This window comes from Chroicocephalus ridibundus, chromosome 3 (genome assembly GCF_963924245.1).
Source record: "Chroicocephalus ridibundus chromosome 3, bChrRid1.1, whole genome shotgun sequence".
In the NCBI taxonomy this organism is placed as follows: Eukaryota; Metazoa; Chordata; class Aves; order Charadriiformes; family Laridae; genus Chroicocephalus; species Chroicocephalus ridibundus.
The window spans coordinates 94,118,610-94,142,292 of NC_086286.1; the positions used below are offsets into that span (position 1 = coordinate 94,118,610).

Here is a 23,683-nt window from a genome sequence, read left to right on the forward strand (position 1 = left end):
CCCAGTCTCAAAGAGTATACATTCAACACAGAAGCATCTACGTTAAAAGTGTAATTCAAATCATGATGAACGCTTGTAAAAATGTAATGAACACATTTTCTTATGTTTCCAGTACTATGTAAGCAGATACTACTCAACGAGTTGCTAAATAAGAAAAGCAATCAAATATAGTCAACTTCTGACAATGCAAAACAAGCCGTTACATTTTCCATTTATGATTTGATTTTTGTTTTCTTTAAACAAAGCGTTAAATAGTACCTGATCTTTCATTCTTGCTTTTCTTGGTAGTGTGACTGCAATTTCTGTATCTGTTGTTATACTACCTATTCTCTGTTCTATTCCACAACTGTTTTCCTTTAATGCTGCTTCCACCTTTCCTGTAGAAGGAGCTGGGGAGGAGCGGGCTGAATCTGCAGGACGAGGTGAAATGCTTTCCATTCTCCTAGTGCTGCCACTATCCTCCTCATCATCATCATCACTAGACAAAACAACTAAACAGAAAATATTAAATTCTCAACCACTACATTTTTCTGTAACAGAAATGTCTTTTCAAGCAACAGCTTTAAAATAATTTATGTAATTGTCCTGCAGTGCCAAGAAAGTCCACATTTATCATTATATTATGCTTTTATTAACGTTTATTTGGAATCTGCTCGCAGGTGCTCTCTCCCTCATTTTTTTATTTCTCACAACTAACTGCACACGAAATGGGTATCATTAACCCGCCTCTAGATACAGAAGTGAAGCCATACATTTCTTGTATGTACATTCCTTCAATCAAGAATTGACAGTGAATAATGTAACTTAAGAAAAACTGACAAGAAATTATGACCGACATTGTTCACATCTGCAAGACAACATGGTCTAGTAAACTAAGCATGGAACTAGAAGCATAACTTCCCAAATTTCAGTTCTTTCCTGCTTATAAATTAATTTGAGTTTATGCAGAGAAAGCACAACTATTAACATTTTTCAAATTATGAAATGCAATTAAATGCATAGCTCAAAAGGAAAGAGGGAAAAATATAAAATAAAAAAAAAAAATAATCAAAGACTGTCTTTCCCTTTGGGACAATGAATGATGGAATTCTGCCCAAGAATGTTTTTTCTTAAAATGATAAAGTGTAAGCCTTTAAAAAAAAAAAAAAAAAGGGGGGGGGGACCAAAAAATAATGACATAATGTTTGTTTTCCCCAGTCTTCATCTTTCTCAGGGAGTAACTCAGTATATGAAAAGGAAATTATAAAAAGGTCTGGCCCTCCTCCCCAAGAACACATCCACAAAAACATTCCATGCAAAATCAGAAATGTAAACCTTCAGTTTCTTCAGTATACGCTATTTTGGGTTTCCAGTTTATGGCTATATTCATAAAAAGGTACTTACTTGGATCATTTAGTTCTGATGGTCTTGTACTCCTCTGTCTTAAGCTTCCTGTAATTTTAGGACTTTTTGTCCCAGTTATAAGACCAACTTTTCCATTCTGTCGTAACATAGAATGTCCTACAACTTCATTACTCAGTAGAATATCCGTTGGACCTTTCCCAACAGCAGAACTATAAAACTTCTTTGTGTTGAACCCTGTACCCGAAGATTTTTGTCCTGTTGAATTCTGATGTATTGAAGAACGTGATAAAGGCCCCACAGATTCACTTAATGCCACAGTTTGTCTGGAGACTCTTTGCAAATCCTTTAGAGAAGCACTTTCACAATGTCGGCATTTGGTCTGATTATCGTTTGCCTGCCCACAATTTGGACAATCAGTAGAATAATCAATTTGTTCCAAAAGCTAGAGGGGAAACAAATACACACAAAATCAGTAACTGCGTAAGTACAAAGATATCATTTCCAAATCTCACATTTAATTTCCATTCAGAATGAAGGTAGACAACACTATATTAGCAACTACAGTGAACAGAGAAAGCAAACATTAAAATACAGTTTGATTTTTTTCATTTAAGAAAATGAAAAATGTTCTAATAGGAACAAATGCCATTTCTGTCAATTTTTAAAAAGGGATTAATATTGGACAATTCAGATCTTCCTTCTTGCCTTTCTTCTTTCCATACATAAAAGGTTGCACACCATTCAGATATACATATCCATCAGCAAGAAGGTCCAGATACATTGTTTCCGTAAAAATAGTTTCATTGGACAAAAATAAAGTAATCTAAGGATCCACAGAGCAATGGTAAAGAGGACTAGAAGCAAGCTCCTAGGTCATGAAGTACATTTGTTCTCCCAGGATATTTTCTAACAGCCTGGCAAAGCATGTAGAAAAATCACTCCTTAAAAAAAAAGACAAAAAATTAAGAAAATAGAGAGAAAACAAAAAAAAAAGGGAAAAGAAAAGAAAAGTAAATACATTGCTCCAGAGCCCAGTATCTCAGAAAAGGACTTGAGGAAAAGGAGTTCTCTAAACTTTCAAGAGGAAAGCAGGGGCTACAAGGGAAAATGTATCCTATCACTGCAAAGACAAAGATGTGTTTTGTTTCTCTCACATGTACTAGGCCCCACTTAATTACGTATCACAAGTGCAGAACCTGGACTTCTAAGTCTAAGGGATTCAATACTAACATAAGCTACTGAATGTGTACTGAGTTGAATACAAGACACCTCTAGAACAGAAATGTTTGTTATTGTCTCCTGGAGTATTGAGCTCAAATCACATAACCATTGTACTGTGAACTACTGAAGATACTAAATACCTACATCCCACCAAAAACTTTTTGAACCTATTTTCAAACCAAAACATAGCTATAACTGTTTGCACCCTCCACATCCCCAGCCATGAACATTTTTCCAATAAAGAAGACTTTCTCAGGTGTTGAATCTTCAATCATCTTTTAAAATAAATGTAAAGACAAAAGCCATACACAGAGAATATATTATTTTTACAAAATTTCTGCAATTTAACAAAGTTACACATATCACAGTGAAACCGATGCAAAAAAACCCCAGTGTATAAAATGTATCAGACCTCTAAAAGCCAAGTGGTGGGATACGATGGTAAGTGACATGAAAACCATTGTTGTGCCTCAGTGTTCAGTTACAGGATACAGTTTTTACAAAGATACTACTAATCACATTGAAAAAATTTCAATTAGACATTAAAATACTCAACAGAAGCTACCAATCATACCTGAAGGATCTTAAGTATAGAATAACCGCACCCCTCTACTTCAACCACACCAAAAACTTAAAACTAACTTCCTTTCCATGGTTTGAGAACCTGCATCTTGATGGTAGAGGTAGCAGTGTTTAATTAAGAGGGGCACACTCTTCTCTTTTTTAGACCCTATTTTAAGATAAATGACTACTTAAGTAGATGAGTTCTACCTAAATGTGTCTGCCTTCTATGTTTTATAATACAGTATTTTTTTAAACCTTGAAATCTGCAAAATAGAAGTACTAAATGTACTATACAAATACTCTGCCCTATCTCTAATAAATGATTCAGAATCCAAAGCTTTTGTTATTTTTCAGCTTTTTTTTTTTTTTTTTAGGAAGCACATATGAAGCAGAAAATCCTCCTTCCTTTAAAATTATGTACATTTTTAACAACTGGAAAGTGCAACCTATTATAGTCTGGTAAGATGAAAACCATTTGCACTTTGCCTGACAAGCAGCTGGTTATGTTTGTAATTCCTCTGGCACAAAACTACTACCAACACTTTTGAATTGTTCAGACGTTCCACAAACCTCTGATCGATCATCTGCACGCTTCAGCAACTCACGGCTCATGAAAATGCATATAGTTCATGACAAATGCATAAATCATTGTGTTAAATCCCTATGCTGCAATAAAGGATAAAACTCTTAAGCCATTTAAAAAAAAGAAAATAAAACCAAGAGTTGTGCTAGTGAACCCAGTTGCAGCAAAACCTGTTCTATATCCAGGAAGTGTATCCACAAACTGTACAGTCTTATAGGATCATAACTATCCTGTGGGACTGGAGTAAAGGTTTATCTAGCCCTGTGCTGTATTTTCAACAGTGGCCAGTGGTAGTGTTGGGAGCACAGGGAACAGAGTAAGGACAATTACTTGATGTAATCACCAATGTAGACATTTCCTGAATCAGTGGTTGAATTTAACTCAACCTGTTTAATGATGATGTAGCCTCACAAATTTTGAAATCTTGTAATGATTGTGTGAAAAATATGCAGGTTTCACCTTTTTTAAGCTAACTGCTTGACACATATCACAGGCACTCAGCTCTTGTGTCTGAGAAAAAGTACGTGGTTTCCATTCATGGCTGTTGATGTTCTCAACTTTAGAGATCTCCAAGATACGCATGGGAACAAGTACCAGATGTAATTATTAAATCCTGTTTACAAGTCCAATCTGTCTGATGGCTTTGGAAATGAAATCATGCCCCTGGAACAACATAATCGAGTCTGCGCTTTTTTATCGGGGAGACAGAGAACACCTTGTTTTAGCAATGAGGTCAGCTACACACAATCTGGCTCAAGGACACCAAGCTACTGCTATTTCTACATGCAGCTCCAGCCCTCACTTTCCACATGTTTACAATGGGGGAAGTAGTTCTTGCTTCTACAGGTACACTGAGCTAGGAGTTACTGCAAATGGTCAACACAGATCACAGTCCAGCCACAAATGATGAGCCCCTCTCCTTCCTCTCATGCTAATTCACATCATTTGTAAGGAAAAAACTGTGTTAAAAGATGACACTTGTTAGATCTTCAGACTGAAAATTTTTTTATCAAGGCAGCGACAAGATTCCGTTTATTTTTAACTTGTTTTCTTCAACGACCATTTCAATCTAGAAGACTGTTTTCTGCTCTTGTCCCTTACCTGACAGGACATAAGCAATGAATATTTTACTTTTTTAAACAAACATAAACAAAGTTATCAATGTAATGATTAAAACAAAATCCATAGAACTGCAATGACTTTTGTTTTGTTTTCAACTGTTTTGCTACTTCATTACTTAGATTTATGGATTGTATCTATATAGGTATCATATGTAGATCAAAAACTCATCTATTAAAATTTCCAAGTAACATCATAGTAATTAACTAACTATAGAATGGAAATGAGTAAGATTAGCACCAAGTGTTCCATCCTAGCAAAGAAATACAGTCTGACTTCCTTTCTAATACACAGAAGCAAACATAAACTGATTACATGTAATAATGACACATCTAGTTATTATGTTGGTTTTTTTTTTAAATTAAGAACTTCTTACAGGAAGTTTTGCTTTGATAGTCATACAGTGGGCATTATGAATCTTCCACAGTAACTTGGGAAGATGATAAGAAATACAGAAGGGCTCACAGGAATTTCCAAAATACCTTAAATATGATATTCAGAAAAGTTCCAGTCAAAACATCCTGGTCGGCTGTATCTAGACCAGAGAATGCCATTGTGATACCTGCACTATTTTCACTGAGAAAGAGAGCAACCGAGTAAGAAGGACTTGCATCTCTGCAGTACCTCTGTCTTTATTGTTATAATGAATACATAAAATCATGATACTTAAAAAAAAAAAAATCCTGTCAAAGAGTAAGATATTGTTCATCTATTTCATAGACAGCAAACCAAAATTACCAGTTTCTGGTTTCTCGACCAGCCAATCAATTTAAACACAGGTTCTTTTGCTTTCTACTACAGCATCTATTTGTTCAAATAAAAAAATAAATATTTCATAGCTAGTATAAATATTAACACTTAAATATCTCTATGATTATAGCTTTTTAAAAAAAATGTCATTATCTAAATCTTTCTCCCAACTCTAAGGATTTTTAAAACATCAACTTATTTTACAACTGAATGCTTGTTTTTAAAATATGCATCAACTTTTAAAGTTAAACAGAAGTTTACGTATCTTTAAAATCTAACCCACCTTTAACTGGCTTAAGCATTTTTTTGTAGCAGAAGATAGAGTCAAGTCAGATTGATATGAATTGCAGTAACGTTTCTGTTGCACTTTTCTCTTAATTTCCGATTCTGATTCTGATTCTGACTCTTCTGTGTTTTCCATTATACTATCTAGGAGGGGAAAAATGCAAAAATGTTAACAAGAAATGTCTGCTCATATGCTGTTAAAATTATTTCTTCACATACATGAACACCTTTTTTAAGACGCAACAAACTACACTGCTTCAAGTGTCTCATTATTTGTTGTATCAGTAAGAAAAAAAATCCACAAAGTAACTTTGAAAATTTTGCTTTATTAATACTATTTAAGTGTCTCTTGGTGGCAATAGGTAGCTTAATATCTTTGAAGGAGGCTTGGGACTTGAAAATCGATACTAACTTCACTACAACTAGAATGGAGTGACTGCTACGGAAAGTAGGAGGGGATCTGCTAGATTATGATGATGGTAATTATCACTAAAGAACTGTTGGTGAATGCATTTAGAATCATCGGAAATGTTCTGCGTAATTAGGATTTATACCTTCAAAACAAGACTCAGCAGTGCAGTGAACTATACTGTCATATCCTGTTTTATACCAGGGCACTCATTTAAATACTGGAATAGTATAGCAAAAAAGAAATCCATAATCTACTTAAACTAACAACATACAGAGTGAGATTTTCTTTTAAGCACAGTATGTTTTACAAGAGTGCCTTAATTCAGTTTAATGTAAAAGTGCTATTTACACTCCCTAGCCTAATTGCAGTCTCCATACTGGAACTTTTTTAAGTTCGGTGGTTGTTTTTCTTTTTCCAACAGATATGAGCACTTTTTCAATATACATACTGATAGTCTCCCAAACATCCTAGTATTAGAAGACACCTCGAAACTGAAGAATGACTTGTTTTCAAAAAAGAAACAATAATAAGTGGGTTTTTTTCTAAGTTAACTTACTTTTCTGTAGAATTGATGAAGTTCTACTTACATTAACCTTAAAAAGGCACAGCAGAACAGCTGGCCAGTGTCAATGCCTAAGCAGCTGCATAACAGGTTTACAGACTGTATCTGTACTGACAAAGCTCAACCAAACACAGTGTTTCCTCTTTTCCAATTTCAGAATTTCCCCACCTCATAGCATATCGTATTTTCTCTCTTGCATCTCCATCAATGGCCCCTAATCAATACTGTAAGAGCATATTTCATTTGAGCTACAGGGCAGTGCTGACGCTGACTCTTCTCCTCACTACCTCAGTGCCTGAATGTACTTCATAACAAATGTTATTTACCGTGTTATATTTTGCACATACTAACAGTACTACAGAAGTTCCTTGCCAATAATTCAAGAACAAGCTGGGGGCCTGGGCTTGGATTAGATGATCTCCTGAGATCTCATGCAACTCCAACAGTTCTATGATTCTAAGTTTTTCCAATTTCAGTTGAAAATAACTGAAGCGCAATTTAAAATTAATTCTGACATGACCGAACAGGTTGCAGAAATCTGCTAAAAAGGGCAAAATCCTCCCTTCATGCACAAACTTGTTTAAACCTAGAATAACAGGATATAAGGATAGAAATAGATATACTAAAGGTTACACAGAGTTTGGCAACACACCCACCCAAAGCAGGTATTCAAAAAAATTATTCTGCTTAAAAGAAATGAGAACTCTAAACGTAACTTACCCACACCTTGAGACCGTGGTAACCTAATGTGGTCTGCTTCTACTTTCTGAAGTTGAGGGGGATATTCTTTTCTGGAAAATAAATTAGATATACGGTTATTCTTTTGACAGACATCATTGTAATTTAGCCAAAATTATACATGAAAAAAATAAACCTGAAACGTATCTGAAAGCTATGAATAAATAACTTCTCCTATTACATGCTATTTATACACTTAAAAAAAAAAAAAAAAAGCATTACCGGAATTCTAAGAGCACCTACCATAAAGGTCTTAGAAGTGTTTCTGATCTAAACCCCTTTGATAGTAACCAATAGTTCAGGAGTCTCTCACTTTCAGACCCAAGTCTTCAAAGACTGAAGCCTGCATCTCCTCTCCCCTCTCATGAAGTACAAGATAGATACTTTTAAAATCCAAATTTTATTTATTTTTTTAATATTAAAGTAGATTCCACAAGTTCCACAACTTAAAAAACAGGAAGAGAAGATGCAAAACAGAGGAAAGGGATCTAATGTCAAAAATTGCCGTGGCCAAAAAAATAAAAAGAACAAGACAGGAGAAGACGTAGTTCCCATATACTTGTTTTAAAAATATAATGCTATAGACAAATTAGTGGATAATAAAACTTCTGTTGGTATAGTTTGCATAATATACATATCACATTTTTCGTGCAAATAAATGCAATATAAAACATTCTAGTAGGATTTTTTGAGTCTCCTGAAAGACATTTTCAGTTTACACACAAGCATGTCAAATCATGCTACTCCCAAATTAAGATTCCTGAAGCTCACAGCATCTCAGTTACTGTTTGTGGCAGTTCTCTTTCTCAGCTATCTTACCCTGCTCTGCAGCTGCAGATTACTGTTCCTGTTATAACAGATGGCACACACCTGAAACACAGGAGGCCTTGCCAACCACTTCAGCAGAAACCGGTTTTATTGGCAAGTTAAGCCAGTGCACTGGGCTGCAAATGGGTCACATACATCCCATACTGCTACCTCTGATTACGAGGACATTAATCAACAGCAAGGAGGCAAAGAAAACAGCTGTAGGCAGTAACATCTCAAATTAACAGCTAAATTTTGAGAACCCACCTGGCAAAAACCTGTCTTTGGCTGAAGCTGACTTCAGGACTAGCCATAATATTTTATTTCTTTCAGCACAGCATTTCCTAATGCATCACATTAGAAAACCTTGGAATTTTCTGCATTTCTAGGTAATATTTCTCAGGGTTGTACCATATTTTATTATTAACTAACGCCTTTGGAACAAGATTAATCTACAATGCCCTTTGGGATACCTCTTACCTAAATAAAAACATGTTTTATTGTGTTGAGTGGCTGCAGTGTGAATGAAAACTCGGGCAGAAAGGATTGAGAAACAAGCATGGCTGGATTGCAACACAGAATGTAGAGACGCCACAGTACTTTATGGTGACTGCTCACAAACACCTCACAGCCAACAAATTAAGTAGTTTATTTGTTACTGATTGTGTCAAACATCAAACATGTTTCTGAAACAATCCTACTCCTCCAAGAAGTTCTTTTTACTGCCTGCACGCATAAAAACTGAACCAAACTCAGAAACTCAACATGAATATTTATTCATAAATTAAGTGTATGATTTTTTTTTTATCATTTTCTTTAAAAATTCAAATGACAAGGGATTGCTTTAAAGGCAGAATTGGTAGAAATATAAGGCAGAGCCTAAACTAATCACTACCTAATGAGAAGCTGTTACTGTCAAACCCAATGACAATGATATTCTAAAGGGTAGAAAACACCTGTAACACCACTATAGGAGATTTGAAAAACATAAACTTTGTAGTAAGGATGCGCGAGCTGTTGTTTGACATGTTATGATTATCTTCCAGTAGTCTTTCAAAACAGTAAGTCTTGTTTTGAACATAACTGTTAGAAAAATTATTGTCTGTAAAATGTTTTAAATATACAACATTTAATTGATATTTAAGAGAAACAATACTGAAACTATTTGACATTTAATTACAAGCAATGAAAACAATATGGTAGATTTCAAATACTAAAATTTCTTTTAGAAATTAGCTGACAATTCAAAGTCTCTGGACATTTGTATGTTATGATTTTACTTCTAAAAATCATACAGCTTTGCATTACATTTTTAACACGCAACATTTATTTATCTTTTTAAGATAATAAATTCCTCACCGATCATATATTGCTAAATAATTTTCTGACAATAAATTGGAATACAGTAGAATTATTTACCCTTGTCTGAATTTTGCTATCAGCATAGACTTGTATTGATACTTATTAAATGGCCGAGCACTTGCAAGAATACACAAGGGCTAGCATAAAATGAGTATCTTTCTTCTCCCACAATAGAAGACTTACTTGTATGCTCACAATGAACCAGTAACACCCAAACCTAAGTTATGAAAAACAACTCTAAGTCAACTTAGGCTTCCTAACACAGTTTAACTTGATTAGCAATTCAAGGTCAGGTTTGAAGTTGCTTTGAGTTAGAAACAAAAGTGGAGACTATTTTAAACACTACTTAATTTCATCTGAAAAAAATGCTTTCTTGGAGACAGTAACAGCCACCAAAACAAGCGGACGGCAACTTGAGGTGCCTCCTACTAATTTCCTTTCCTGAAAAGCCCACACACAAATAAAAAGGCAGAGCCCACCACCACAAAGTTTTTACAGATGAAAAAGTGAAGGCTCCCCCCTCACCATGATGTTCGCTGGCATTTGAACAGCTGCAGATCCATTGAGACCTTCTCCAGTAAAGTACTTAGTACACTGAGCAGTTTAATTGTGTGTTGGTGCAGAAACAGAATGGAAACTATAGTTGTTTTTTTTTTAAATCAAACAATAGACCTATCTTTAAAAGGACTTCTTGGAAAAGAAAAGAATTCTTGTAAGAGATTAAAAAACATACAGCACTTCAAAACAAATGCCTTCTTGCTGTTAAATCCTAACTTAAACTAATAGTCTCACGTTTCAAAAGGAATAAATGAGGGATCAAATAGCTAAACCAACCAAGACGCGAGACTATCTACATACTGTATTTAACAGAAAAAAATAAGAAATACAATATTGATTCCTGTTCCTACCATCCTAGCAAATATTAAAAATGCACAAATTTTTTTTCCCTGTTAGGATTCCTAAAATATTTATGAGATTCAGATTTTGTTTGAAGAACAGGGCTCCATGCTCAGCGATTAAATCATTTTAGGCAACTCATTTATCCCATCCATTATAAGCAGTTTTGATTTTAATAACTTTAAGTACAAGGGAGGTAGACCAGTATTTCATAAAAGCAACCTCAAGAAGTAGTAAAGCATCAAACAGCAAAACATTAATTACAATATCAAGAAAGATCAGGCTTTTCCTGCAACAAAAATGACAAAAATACTGAGGTAGTCTGGACTGTGGAGAGTCTTGAACTTTTAACACATCTTAACAGCTAAATGGTACAGCATTCTTAACAAAACATGTTTTGCCCAGAGAGAATGGTGTCACTGATTTAGTATTTTCAGCACACATTCAAGATTACTGACATATTCCTTTGCTGATGGAATTGGACCTTAGTATCTTCACCTTGGGCTGGTAGACAGACCTGTGTGACACCCTTCAGCCAAAGTGAAGTTTTAACATTAGAATTTCTTCTCTAGAAAAAAAAAAAGGGGGGGGGGGCACAGGTGGGGGACACAGGGACAACAATCTACGCCAGAAAGGAATAAACCTAAAGAAGCATCTGGATCTGGGAATTTTGGATACAGTGCTGTCTTAGATAAGAGCTTTCAAAACTACCTCCGATCTGTTCTGAGCCACATCAAAAATACCATCTATGTGCAAGGCTGCACCAACTCCTAACTTTGTTGAGGCGCAGGCTCACGCCAGAGCTGAGTTTAGTGTGCAGTCTGGCTCTTTGGGAGGCTGCTTTATTCAGCCTTCTCTCACTCTGTATAGTAGTATTTGGAGGTATGCCACCACAGGCAGGCTACTGGTTCCTACATCATTACACAAAACCAGAGTAAAGTATGGTTAAGACAGGAAGCACCAAGCTGCTGAGGTGAGATTTACCTTCAGTGTGTCTTATAGGAAAAGCAGAGTACAAAAGTCAAGGGCTGAAAGAGAGAAGTTGCAGGACAGGGAGTTGGGGTTTTAGTATGCAGGTCAGTAGCCCTATTTCACCTAGAAAGTCAGGAGCTGCAGCTGCACTTATCATGATGGCTAATGACTGAAACTAAATTTAGCAGCTCCTGCCTACATCGTCTTCCCCTGCTAGGACAGCAACAAAAAGCAGGGAAGGAAAAAAGAACGTATCCAGTAGTACTTGTTTAAGAAGCAGCAGGTGTCCCCCAGGGAAAATTAAGATCACCAGCATGCAATTCAATCCTAGTATTCTATGACACACAATGACAAATTAAAAACATTAATAGCTGAATGGTGAACTAATAACATAAATGCAGCACAAAGAAAAACAGGGAAAAATACATGAACTCAAAGCCTAGGTAGCAGGAGGATGATCAAATCCCTTCTTAGAGGGCCAAAACTAACTGGCAAGTATCTCTCTGAGATTTCTTTTAAGAAATAGCAAAAAAGCAGTAAAACAGAAAGGCTTGGTTTTACTACTGAATTTGAAATAAACCTAGAAAATCCTGAATTCACAAAGAACAGATCTAGACTAGATTTCTGTTTTATTTATATCATTATTGGTTAAACATTATATACACTGTTTAAACAACCCAACCTGATATCAAGCATATAATGCCAAAAAACACCTACATAGACAGGATTGTTACCAAGAAAAACAGAATTAATTCATTACTATCAAGAAAACCTTTCCACTGACATATAAATTTAAGTTACATAGGAAGAAAAAGCAAATGTATGGTATTTCACATTGCTAACAAAATATTAACAGCAGTAAAACAGTGGAAAATGAGTGAGAAATGAGCCTGAAATGAGCAATGAAAAACCAGCATGCCTGGTTTTGCTACACATTTTCTGTTAATTGCTTTAACATATACACTTCATGAACAGAATGTACACAGTAATGCAATAAAAACCTTAATGCTATTCAAACCATGCTCAGATGACATGAAAAGCTGTTGAACACCTACTAAGATACGCTTCAGAACCATTCTATTACAGAAAGTTTGTGGCTCTATGAAGAGATTTAGCAGTGAATTCTTAAATTCCAGAGAAAGTCCGAATTTATCTATTTAACATTGGATATTTAGAGAAGACATATTTCCAGTGGAAATGTACCCAAAGTTCACATTAACATGCATTATCTAGAGATGGACATAAAGGTCTTTTTTTGGTAAAAGGGAGTAAGTGAACCATAAAAAAAGAAATAAAAACAACTAATGCCCCTCACACATGAGAATATATGATTGACTGGATCGAACATTCTTTAACTAGCACTGATAAAGCACTCATTCAGGTAGTTTTCTTAATGCTCATTGCCATGCTCATTTCATCAACAGTAAGCTTACCTTTCCTTTCGGTCCAGATTGCTTAAAATATGAAAAAAGAAAAAAAAACATAAGATGCAAAGCCCCACACGTGTTGCACATCACTAAATTCAAGTTATTAAATATAAACTGTAACTGTTTCGTTGTCTCTTGCACTCACTGGACTAGTTTTCAAATGAGCATTATTATTTTTCACAGCATTTTTGTAACAGTAATTATAAACACACAAACAAATGCTACTTGACAGACAGCAATGGTCAGTGGCCTAAATACTACATTGTCTTGCCTCTTTTTCAATGTATAAAATTTGCTAATTCTGAACTCAACCCAATTGTCTCACTTAATTCACTGCAATGTAGAACCGGACATGACAGAATCCTAATACGTGAATTAAGATAAAGCCCCATTTCCAATCCCCGATTGCCATACGAAAGGAGATAAAACCCATTTACATAACAACTTCTTTCCAACTCTTCAAAAAATATTTAAGTGCTTAAATTGAGGGGGAAAAAAAATTCAGAAAGCACTACTTAAATATTTAGGAGACCACGTGCAATCAACTACTGGATAGAGAAGGATAAACAGAAGCAACCAGCCTCCTCCTCAGGTTTTTGCTAAGAAGAATCTCCAATTCACGAATTAGGGCCACTAGTTTCAGAAGTGTCTCCTTTAACATCAGTGAAATGTAGTTGGTGCTCACAACTCGGGTCCTTTGCATATACCAAGAGTGATATAAAAATAGATCTTACTAAGCACAGCACAAAGACAACTGTAAAACAGTATCGTTCTCTCTCCTGCTTTTTCAAAACTCGCCATATGGAATGCTGTAAGCTTTTAATACGTGGCTGTTCCTCCCAAATATCAAAAGCCTAACAAACTTCTGTAATATATGCATTACACTAAACCAGAACAAACTGGTTTGTGTTTTACTTCTGTCAAATTAAACAGAGTAATAATATTACAGAGTAATAAAACTCATTCTCCTTTCCTTTTTACAAACAGAACACTCACAAGAATAGAGCATACTCTCTAACTGTTACCCAGAAGAACAGCAGGATTGAAAGCAAACCAGGTAAAAAGGTAATCATGATAATCCTACAAAGCACAGTACGAAAACATATTCAATCTCCACAGCGCTGTGGGTTCTTGGAAGAGAGTAAAAGGAATTCAAAACTGAACATGACCACTGCAACTTAGGCTGGGGTGGGGGTAATCAGCCAATGCTGCATGGAAGTGGGGAAAATTTGCTTCCAACTGGACCTAGCTTTAATAAACACTGGTTTTGTGCAGGTCACATCTGAATTTATAAATGCAGTCAGATCTAAACCACATCTTGCATGGAGCCATATCCAGTATCTTTGTATCCTTGGCACAGTTAATACATAACTTGCATTAACTGTTTACAGGTGCTACAGAGGGTCACACTATTGAGAATTGTAAATTTTAATGCTAAGGAAACTTAAAGGCAGGAAAAAAAATTCCAGAATGCCTAATACTGTACACTGTCATTACATTAGATGCCTTGCTTGTTTTAAAAATCAAAGAATCATTTAGGTTGGAAAAGACCTTTAAGATCGTTGAGTCTGACCATAAATGTAACACTGCCAAGCCCACTAAATCCCATATTAATACAACGCACTTAAAGAATTATCACTTTTACATCTCAGAAAGATTAAGAAATGAGAATCCTGGACAGACCCAGGAATTATAGCGAGCAGTGTCCCTATGAATTGCTGCATGCAGCTCATGCATTAATATTTGTTAGACATGCTGTACATACATGCTATTCCAATGCCAAGTCTTGGAGAACAGTCAGTCAATAGCATAAGATAGAACCACGTGTCCATTAAATGAAGCAAAATAGTCTGAACCAACTACAACACTAGGCTACACTGTATCTGAAAATCTGTTTTATCAGAAGTGAACAAATTTTAAGTTCATCCCCAGATTTCACTGGAAAAAACACAAATAATATTTATCAAAATATTATTTTGAAATGCCCAATTTTGTTGTATTGGAAGCTTATATTTGAAATAAGAGTGAAACAGATACTCAGCCAGATCTTAAATTAACATGCATGTGCAAAAAAAGTTGAAGATGAGAAATACAGTACAAATCACAAGCTCCAAATTCAACTTGAAAAAGATTACAGCCAAGTTTCATAATTAGCTTGCCCCATGTGACACCGTCCCCACTCAAAGAACCTAGTATAAATAACGAAATCTGTAACGTCAGTGCCCGAGACTCAATCCGCTCAGAACTAATTTAATCATGGTTTTATTTTTCATTACCCTTTCAATAATGCACTAGACATTTAAGAACAATACATTAGGTTAGTTAAAACTATTTTCCCCATGTTGTTACTGATCACCATACCATAAAACAATTCTAGAAATGCAAACAATGTAAAAGAACGCAACTTTGTGTTGGCTTTCAAGTAGTATAGCAACAAAGCCCAACACATTAGAACTCAATTTCCATGCTACCAGATTTTTTTTTTGTCTGGATATATACCTAGAATTTTATTCTTGGTTTGCCATCCACATTCTCTGCATGTACTCCTTTCTGAGGAGACACCACCAGAACTTACTTTTAAACTCAACAATTGTTTAACATTAGTAAAAACCAGCAAAAAAAGATACTAAGAAGTTCCCAAAAAACTAAAAATGTACCACCAAAAAAAATTACATGGTTTATATGCACTGGAATTTTGTATTATGAACAGTTTTACAGTCCTATTTTAGTTTGGTTTTTTTTCTAACAACTACTGTCTTCTCATTCATAAACCTACATTTTCCATATCAAGAAGCCTTAAGATCCCCCTTCTTTTTTAATTAAGTAAAAAAGCATATCAGGAGGACTTGTTCTATTAATTTTCAACCCTCTAACTCAGAAACAGATTTGGAACCTTTCAGAAGCAGTCAATTGCATCAAGTGTCAAAAGATACTGGCATTAAAAATCCTTTGCATAGTTCCTATGTAAAGCTCACCCTCAGTCAATTAGATCATACTGGTTCTGACATCCTCCAGTAGCAAAACTTTGCTTGGAATTGTTATGACTATTTCCTGCCTTTGAAACTCCTAAAATATTCTTAGCATAAGAGTTAACTGTCTGTTGTTAACGTAAATGAACTATAATAACAACCCTGAAAGAAAACACATTTAGAAACATTCAAGATGACTATTATCCAATTACTTCATGCAGTATTCAGGTTGCCTATATTATGCATTAGTTTTCTTTCTGTGGGTCACACATGTGAAGACGCTACTTTTATTTTTTTTTTCCCACATTACATTGTAGGCTTATAAAGAAGCAAGTCACCTAGGTGAGAAAGGCAAGCTGGCACATCTAACATCCCCTCAAGATCAAGAATCTCTGGAGCAGACTTTCCTGCATGCTGAAGAAGCCTACAGCACTTAACTAGATAAGATGGCGGTTTCGAAGAACCACCTTAAAACAAAGCTTAATCAAGTACACTGATATTATTAAGGTCAACATTCAGCAATTCAAGAAAGAGCAGTCTTGCATGATTTTGCTTACTTCGAATCATTTTAATTAGCACTGTAGATCAAGATTTTAACCCTTAGAATTACAAAAAAAAAAAATAGATAGATAAGGGCATGAATGCTTAAGAGATGCCCCATGCTTTCCTCCATGGAATATTGAACAAAAATATTCTAAAAAGGACTGCATGTAAGAAGAAAAGAGCAGAAAGAGCACAGCTGGTTCAGCCTAAAACACACGGGTAACATACACCTCATCGTCTTTCAGATAATCTGTGGGAAAAATTCTGCCAATCCTCCTTAGTCATCCCTGCCTTGCCATGACAGGAAGAAATGAAAAGGGAGATCTCTACTACTGCATCTGCTATTACTAAGGGGAAGGAAACATCCACACTATTTTCCATTTACAGATGACAGTACAGTTTGAAATGGAAGGAGGCAACAATGGTGTAGATCCTCAGGGACAGGACTGCAAAATCCGTTTTTCTGCCTGTTTCTTCAATGCCAGATTACCCTAATATATGTTTGGATCACATCATTCGTTCACATTAGTATACGGGCTTTGTTTTTCTGAAGATAGCAAATGTAAGCAAGGGAAGTGGGATGAAAAGAGGATGATGCCTGTGTATGATCCCACCACTCCAAAGAATCTACACCAAACACGAGAGAGGTAAAAAGGGGGCAGAAAATGGAGGCTACAAAACGCTGATGGGATGAAGCACTCCTGTAGGCTGGTGGAAATCCATGAAATTCACAGATAAAGAGAGCTCTGAATAGACAAATTTTGCAGGAAAATTCCTTAAAGCAATGGTTATCTCATATGTTTGTGATACACATTGGGTGTGAAAAGCCTGTAACAGAAATTTAAAAACAACCCTGCAATTTATAGAAGTCTGATATAGTTTTAAGTTTTCAAAACAATGAAGTTTAATTCAGCATAGCTGAGTAAGATTCTCCAATTTCCAGCTGTCCATTCTAACAATTATTTATATAAATGCAAAGCCTTGCTTCTGTGAGATGTCCCAGTTTATGTTTTATGCTGTATTTACAGACCATATAGGATCAACAGATCTATAACTTAATCTTTAGCTGGATTTTATTCAAGCTGGAGTTTCTGTGAATTAGTATTTGATGATGTTGTCAGTTATGTGAATTTCTACTGCATACTATGTTTGTCCATTTCAAAGTATTTTCTAAGTGTATTTACATTAGCAGGTGCTCTCCTACTGAATATGTGCCATAGTGTGGTTAGTAAATTCTAAGATTATATAATAAGTTCTGAACAGTAAGTTTTATGAAACTTCAGTAATTAAGATCAAAGCTCAAGAATGCACCATGTAATTACTTACGTTTCCTTAAAACACTTCATAGCAAAAGGGAAACCATTAAATACAAAACCAGAAAAGATTCTTTTGAATTGAACATCTGGAGGAACAAATATAGTCTTACCTTTGGGCTGCTGTTTTTACTACTGCTGTCTGTGCATGTGCATGGTGAAAACGTCTACCATGTACCACAGTTACAGGACAAGACATATTCTGAGCATTTTCACTGCAAACATACAGAAAAATGGTTAAAGAAAAGACTCTGGTGTATTTGTACATCATTTTAGCTAAAAACTGTGGTGTCCTGCTTTTACAATAACAGCCATACAAAACAAAAAACCAACAAGGTATTTCTGAATCAATAATACAACTTGTTAGGATCCTCTGACAGGCACAAAAACATTCCGATAGACAAATAAGAATATACACAATTATATTTTTTTTTCCCTGGAAGAAAAACTAAAGAATTTTTAAATTTTATTGCCACCCAAAACACTGTGAACCAGCTCTCCTTTACTCATCTCCATCACTGCAAAAAGACACAGCCTTTTTTAATGAATTAAAACCCATTTATAATTAATTTCATACTTCCATCTACACATTTTATCAAGGCATAATGTTAACTTCTTTAATGTGCCTTAGAGGGCATAACATGCAAACATTTAGAAATTCGTAACATTGCACATGCAGAAATTTCCCTCATCTTCTTACTCATACGGGAAAAGAAATAAGATGGCTGGTAACCAAAAAACACAACAGAGCTAAAAAAAAAAAAAGAGAAGGATTCTCAGGTGTTCAAATGTCTCAGCAGGACTCTGCACAGAGATAGTATATTCACTAATGTTTTTCAGCATTTCTTTGGTTTCTTCATTTGCTGCCTTTTAACACTTTAATCCCATTACTGTGTAAAACAAGTAATTCTGGAGAGAAGATTACTTGCCATTACCCTCTCTAGTAAAAGCTGATATAAAGATATGGTAGATCAATAATACAGTATTCCTTCAAAGATTGTTAGAGCCTAACAATTATCCTACGCACTTCTGTGACAGGACACACAATACTACATTTGAAATGCTCAAAAAACATGGAATTTTTAACAGACAGCATGTTGATAACACAAACGGTTTCAAATTATGGAACTACAACGCTTACATTTTGCTTGTAAAATTGCCTGGAAATCTTATTTGCACTAAATAAAATCATGTGAAAAAGCATTCTGATTGATTAAAAATATTTCTCAGAAATATTATTCAACAGAATTTTTGCTCCTGCCACTTGTCCTGTTATGAACAATGAAAAAACCTGAAGTATCAAAAAACCCCCAAAAGCTGCAAACCAATTCCTAATCCTTCCTCTACATTCCCCAAAAAGTGAAACTGAGCAAACTGCGAGCTTGCTTTTTGAATTTCTTTTCAGTTTAGCACTACAAACCCTTTTGGGAGCCTTATATCAAGTATTATAAGTGAATATTAGAAGCTTTCAGAGCATTTCTGACTGATCATAAGATGACTGTTATGATCTGACTGATCATAACATAACCACGAACGCAACACAACAAGACCTATCAAAACCAACTAAATGGTAAAACTCTCTTTCCTAGCATATGAAGTTTTAGCTTTGCCAAACTATCGTGATTGGGAAACTCTTGTCACAAAGTCTTGTGCCCCTGCAGCAGAAAAAAACCTGATATGCAGCGCTTCTGCTTTCTGCCTCACGCTCAAGTAGTGAGAAACTCCAGTAGGTGCTGGAATAGAACATCGCAGCCTGCTGGGTGATCAGATTTGAGTCAAAGCAGACTGTTCTAGATAGCACACTTAAATGGTTCATATGGCATCAGATATGCTTCCAAGTAGGACAGCTATAAAACACAATCTGCTCTATAATCCTGTTCTTTGAATAGAACATACCCAGTGCAGACAAAATCACCCGAAAATTTAATCATAAAGTCCTAGCAAGTTGCAAAATGGGCACATCCAAACTGAAATCTGGGTTTGCAAGTTTCAGCACATTTTCAAGAAAATTAACATATAACACTAAAACCAGCGTGATCCACCAATCAGAAAGTTCCTTGAAAGAAGAAATGTTCTAGAAGCCTCAAAGAACTTACGATATATTAACGATGTATCTCTCCCTGACATGACCTCAGAAACAACAGAATTATTTAAAGTTTAGGCTCTGATGAAAACAAGGTTACACTGCCACTTTCTATCAGCTGATAGAACTTCTTATCACCACAGATTAAAAAGGCAAAGCACACAGGAATCTTGCACTGGGCAAAGGGATGGATCTAGAAGTAATGGAAGCATGAAATTTCAGGAACACAGGACACAACTATAGACTACATTAATTCTGCTGTTTGCCAAATTAACTTTTTTTATGAAATATTACACAAAAAAATCTAAAATAGACTTAAGGAAGTCAGAAATTTTGATACATGTTATTGAAAATAGCAAGGATAAAAGCAATTTAAAGTAAGACCTCATGATTAAAAATAAAACAAACCAAAAAAGCCCCCAAAAACTATTAGGGTTAAGTTAGAGCTTGAGACTGGATTTGCTTAACCAGATAACAGATGATAATGTTTTGCTTGGTTTAAATTTTTGTACATGCAAGTGGATATGTACAGGGAAAGTTTCTTATCACTGTCCTTGCATATCCCATTTTCCTATCACTCATTCCCTGAATTTTAGGGAATACTGTACTACAATAACACTAATTTGAGTCAAGCTCCACTGATCTGAAAAGTTTTTAATCCCTATTCTGCAAACAAGGTGGGGGGGGGGGGGGGGGAAAAAAAAAAAGACTTCAACTTTGTGATAAAAATCACCATGAACAGCTCAAGAATCTCAAGTAGCTTATCTTCTTGTACTAAATCTAGCAGCTTAACTGCACGATCAATCTTCAGAATTTTCTCTAGTTGAACAGTCCCAATATTGAAAGGACAACTATTACCCACCTTCCATGCTGCATGTCAAAGTGAACATGCCAGCAGTCTCCGCTACAGACAGTAACTGGATCACAAACCTCTACTGATTTGGGGATTTTATTGTGATACGTGTGTTATGAAAGACACACATTGCTGTCACAATTAAATTATTAAATCAAGATAATCACTTACAGCATAATCACATTTTCAAGCAGCCTTAGTGACCAAAATCTGAGTTATTAAATATGAACTCATAGTACCAAGTGTTTACGGCAGTCATAGTTGCCTGCACGCATCCATTATTCCCAACTAAATTCCTTCATTACTGACAGTTTATTAACAAGAAGGTGGATAGTTATATTTTCCATTTAAATTCAGCATGCAGCTCAGTACTAGACAGAAGGCAAATGCCTGCTTTCAAAGTAGATAATGTGACCTTTAAGTAAGGTAACGTACTTGCAACAGATTTTATTTTTTTTAGTTGAATTTTATGAATCATACTAGGTCTTAGGTTTATAACATTTTATTTGTCAATAGAAGGAATTCCCAATGCAAGTAACAGAATGCCTGAAACTGCTTAGACTGTCTAAAAAACCCTCATCAATTACTTACCTTAAAAACAAAATGAAACAAACATACCCTTCTGGAACTTAAGAAAAACATATACATACACAGTCAAGTATGATTGCTTTAATAGAAAAAGGGAGAAAAATTACATAGTAAGGTTGGATTTCACTACAAATCTCACAGCCAGACAGAAGAAAATTCTAGTTTCCAGAGGATTAGAGAAATCTTATTTTAAATGGTTAGGTGTACTCAAAACAAGCCACAAATGTAATGTTGCACAGGCTTCTTCGCTACTAAAACAGAGCAAAGAAGTCCTGACAGATTTGTTAACAGGCATTTGTATCTTTATGTCTATGTTCAAGAACAGAATCCTAAAGAATGGAATAACCAAGGTGATTCCCTAAGAACTGCCCAATTTGAAGAGCAGCAAGGTAGAAATCTGGATATAATCTTATAAATCTGTTGTGTGTACTAAAAATTAAAGACTGAAACACAAAACATCATTTACATCACATAAATCAAGGATAATGAAGTACTATGCTAATTTATGTAAATGTAAAAAGACTTTTAAAAAGGGATGAAAGGAAAGAAAAGTGATGTTCAGAGTTACCAAGAGCTGCAAAGGAAGTGCTTAAATGTGTTGAAAAATAACAGACTCCTGTGCAATGGCACAACTTTTAATCTATAACAAAAAAAACTTGCCATTATTAAATGCATTTTATTCAAAAAAAGGTTTTTAAGTTCCATATAAGATCCTATTAGTCTATCTCAAAAATCAAGACACTGTCTGTATTCTTATCAAAGGGAAGCAGGGAAAATGTAGGTGCACTCTCACCAAAAAGCTAAGTAAAATCTTTTTCATAAACGTATGATCATGTCTGATCTGCAGGTCTGATCTGACCAGGTCCGAAACATCTGTGAAGAGAATGCAATGATCGCTTTCGTGTTTTATTGGACACTGGGAAGGCAATGACTTTTGTATTCGTTGTTCTCTATCAAACTGATGGACCACCAGTCCAGATTGGAAATTCTGGATTTGTTCCCTCTACATCAGGCTCAAAGATGAGAACAGCAGATGACACACATCACACATGACTTCAAGGATTTATTTTCTCAAATGACTCTGTGATAAGATGGTCCCACTAAACAACAAAGCTCTATGGATCAGCATGCAAGAATGAAGACAAGGACATCCCTCATACAGCCATGTATGGGTTAGGTATTTGATGACTGGCCCAACTATAGCTAGCTATCTGATGAACTTTTCCTTCCCGCAAAGGTAACCAAATTGAGTGCAGTGTAGCAATATGAAACATTCCCAGAGGAAGTTACATGAATGTATCACTTTTTATTATATACTAAATAAAGAGATTAGTCTGTTACAAGCTAGGGATGGTAGTAACAAGCAAGTACAGCACAGAATGCTTAAACACTGTTCCTGTCAGCTCTAAATGCAAGTGACAATCTCACAATATCATGTAGGAGTATGGATATTTGCCGAATCCTTTAAAGGAATAGTCCATGACTCCTAAATCAAATGATATCTTGCAGTAAGAAAAACAGAAAATGCATCCTGAGTTAACCTTGGCAATTCACAGTCATGGAAAGAAATTCTTGATGGGCATGTTAGAAATATTCTTCTACCTGATAGCACTGCGTAGAGGAAACAATAACACATGCTGACAACATTGGCAAGGCACTGACAACTATGCCAGTGAATGCTCTATTTTAATAATCTTGTAGTATTTTACTAACACACTATTTAACATTTTGGAAAAGGAAAGACCTTAACAACCTAGTTTTCTATCTTTGCTCAGAAGCACACAACAGCGTAGCTTCTTAAAATGCACGGCAGATAATGAAAATGTACAAGTTCTTTTCATTTAGCATTGATTTATATCAACGATCGAGTACATAAGTAAACATAAAACTAAATGTAGTACCTCAGTTTCTTGCTATTTCCCATCATGTTGAGGCCAATTGAGTTCCCTTTAAAAAGTCTCAAGCTTCCAGCTTTGCCTCGCCTTGCATATGTTTTTATGAAATCACCACTGGTGCCGACAGCTCCAGGCCGACAACGAAGTGACTGTAAGAAGAGAATTCACATATATTAAAATACTTGTATAAAAGTTAAAAGGAAAAAAACAGATTGCAAAATATTTATATAAATATTACTTTGGCTTCATTTTCAGACTACTTCTGTGCCAAATTTCAAGTAAAATATACCCCGTCTACACCCTTACTCACCAGAATTCCTTACTAAACAAAATATGAATATTTTCAAGGTGTTATGAAGCATCTTGCAGTTCTAAGCTATTTCAGTATACATGAAA

The 23,683-nt window shown here is 35.3% G+C and overlaps 1 protein-coding gene across 3 annotated transcripts in view; it reads right to left on the reverse strand.

Moving 5' to 3' along the window:
- SENP6 (SUMO specific peptidase 6) overlaps positions 1-23,683 on the reverse strand; it is an 86,432-nt gene that overhangs the window by 32,719 nt on the left and 30,030 nt on the right. For 2 of the 3 annotated variants that reach the window (XM_063330143.1, XM_063330146.1), the window contains 7 exons: positions 23,294-23,436; positions 17,982-18,083; positions 13,050-13,070; positions 7,561-7,631; positions 5,865-6,010; positions 1,384-1,786; positions 259-491 (listed from right to left, as the gene is read on the reverse strand). In XM_063330143.1, coding sequence (XP_063186213.1) covers positions 259-491; positions 1,384-1,786; positions 5,865-6,010; positions 7,561-7,631; positions 13,050-13,070; positions 17,982-18,083; positions 23,294-23,436 — 1,119 coding nt within the window. The remainder of the gene's footprint in view (positions 1-258; positions 492-1,383; positions 1,787-5,864; positions 6,011-7,560; positions 7,632-13,049; positions 13,071-17,981; positions 18,084-23,293; positions 23,437-23,683) is intronic. The other variant, XM_063330144.1, reaches the window with a different exon arrangement.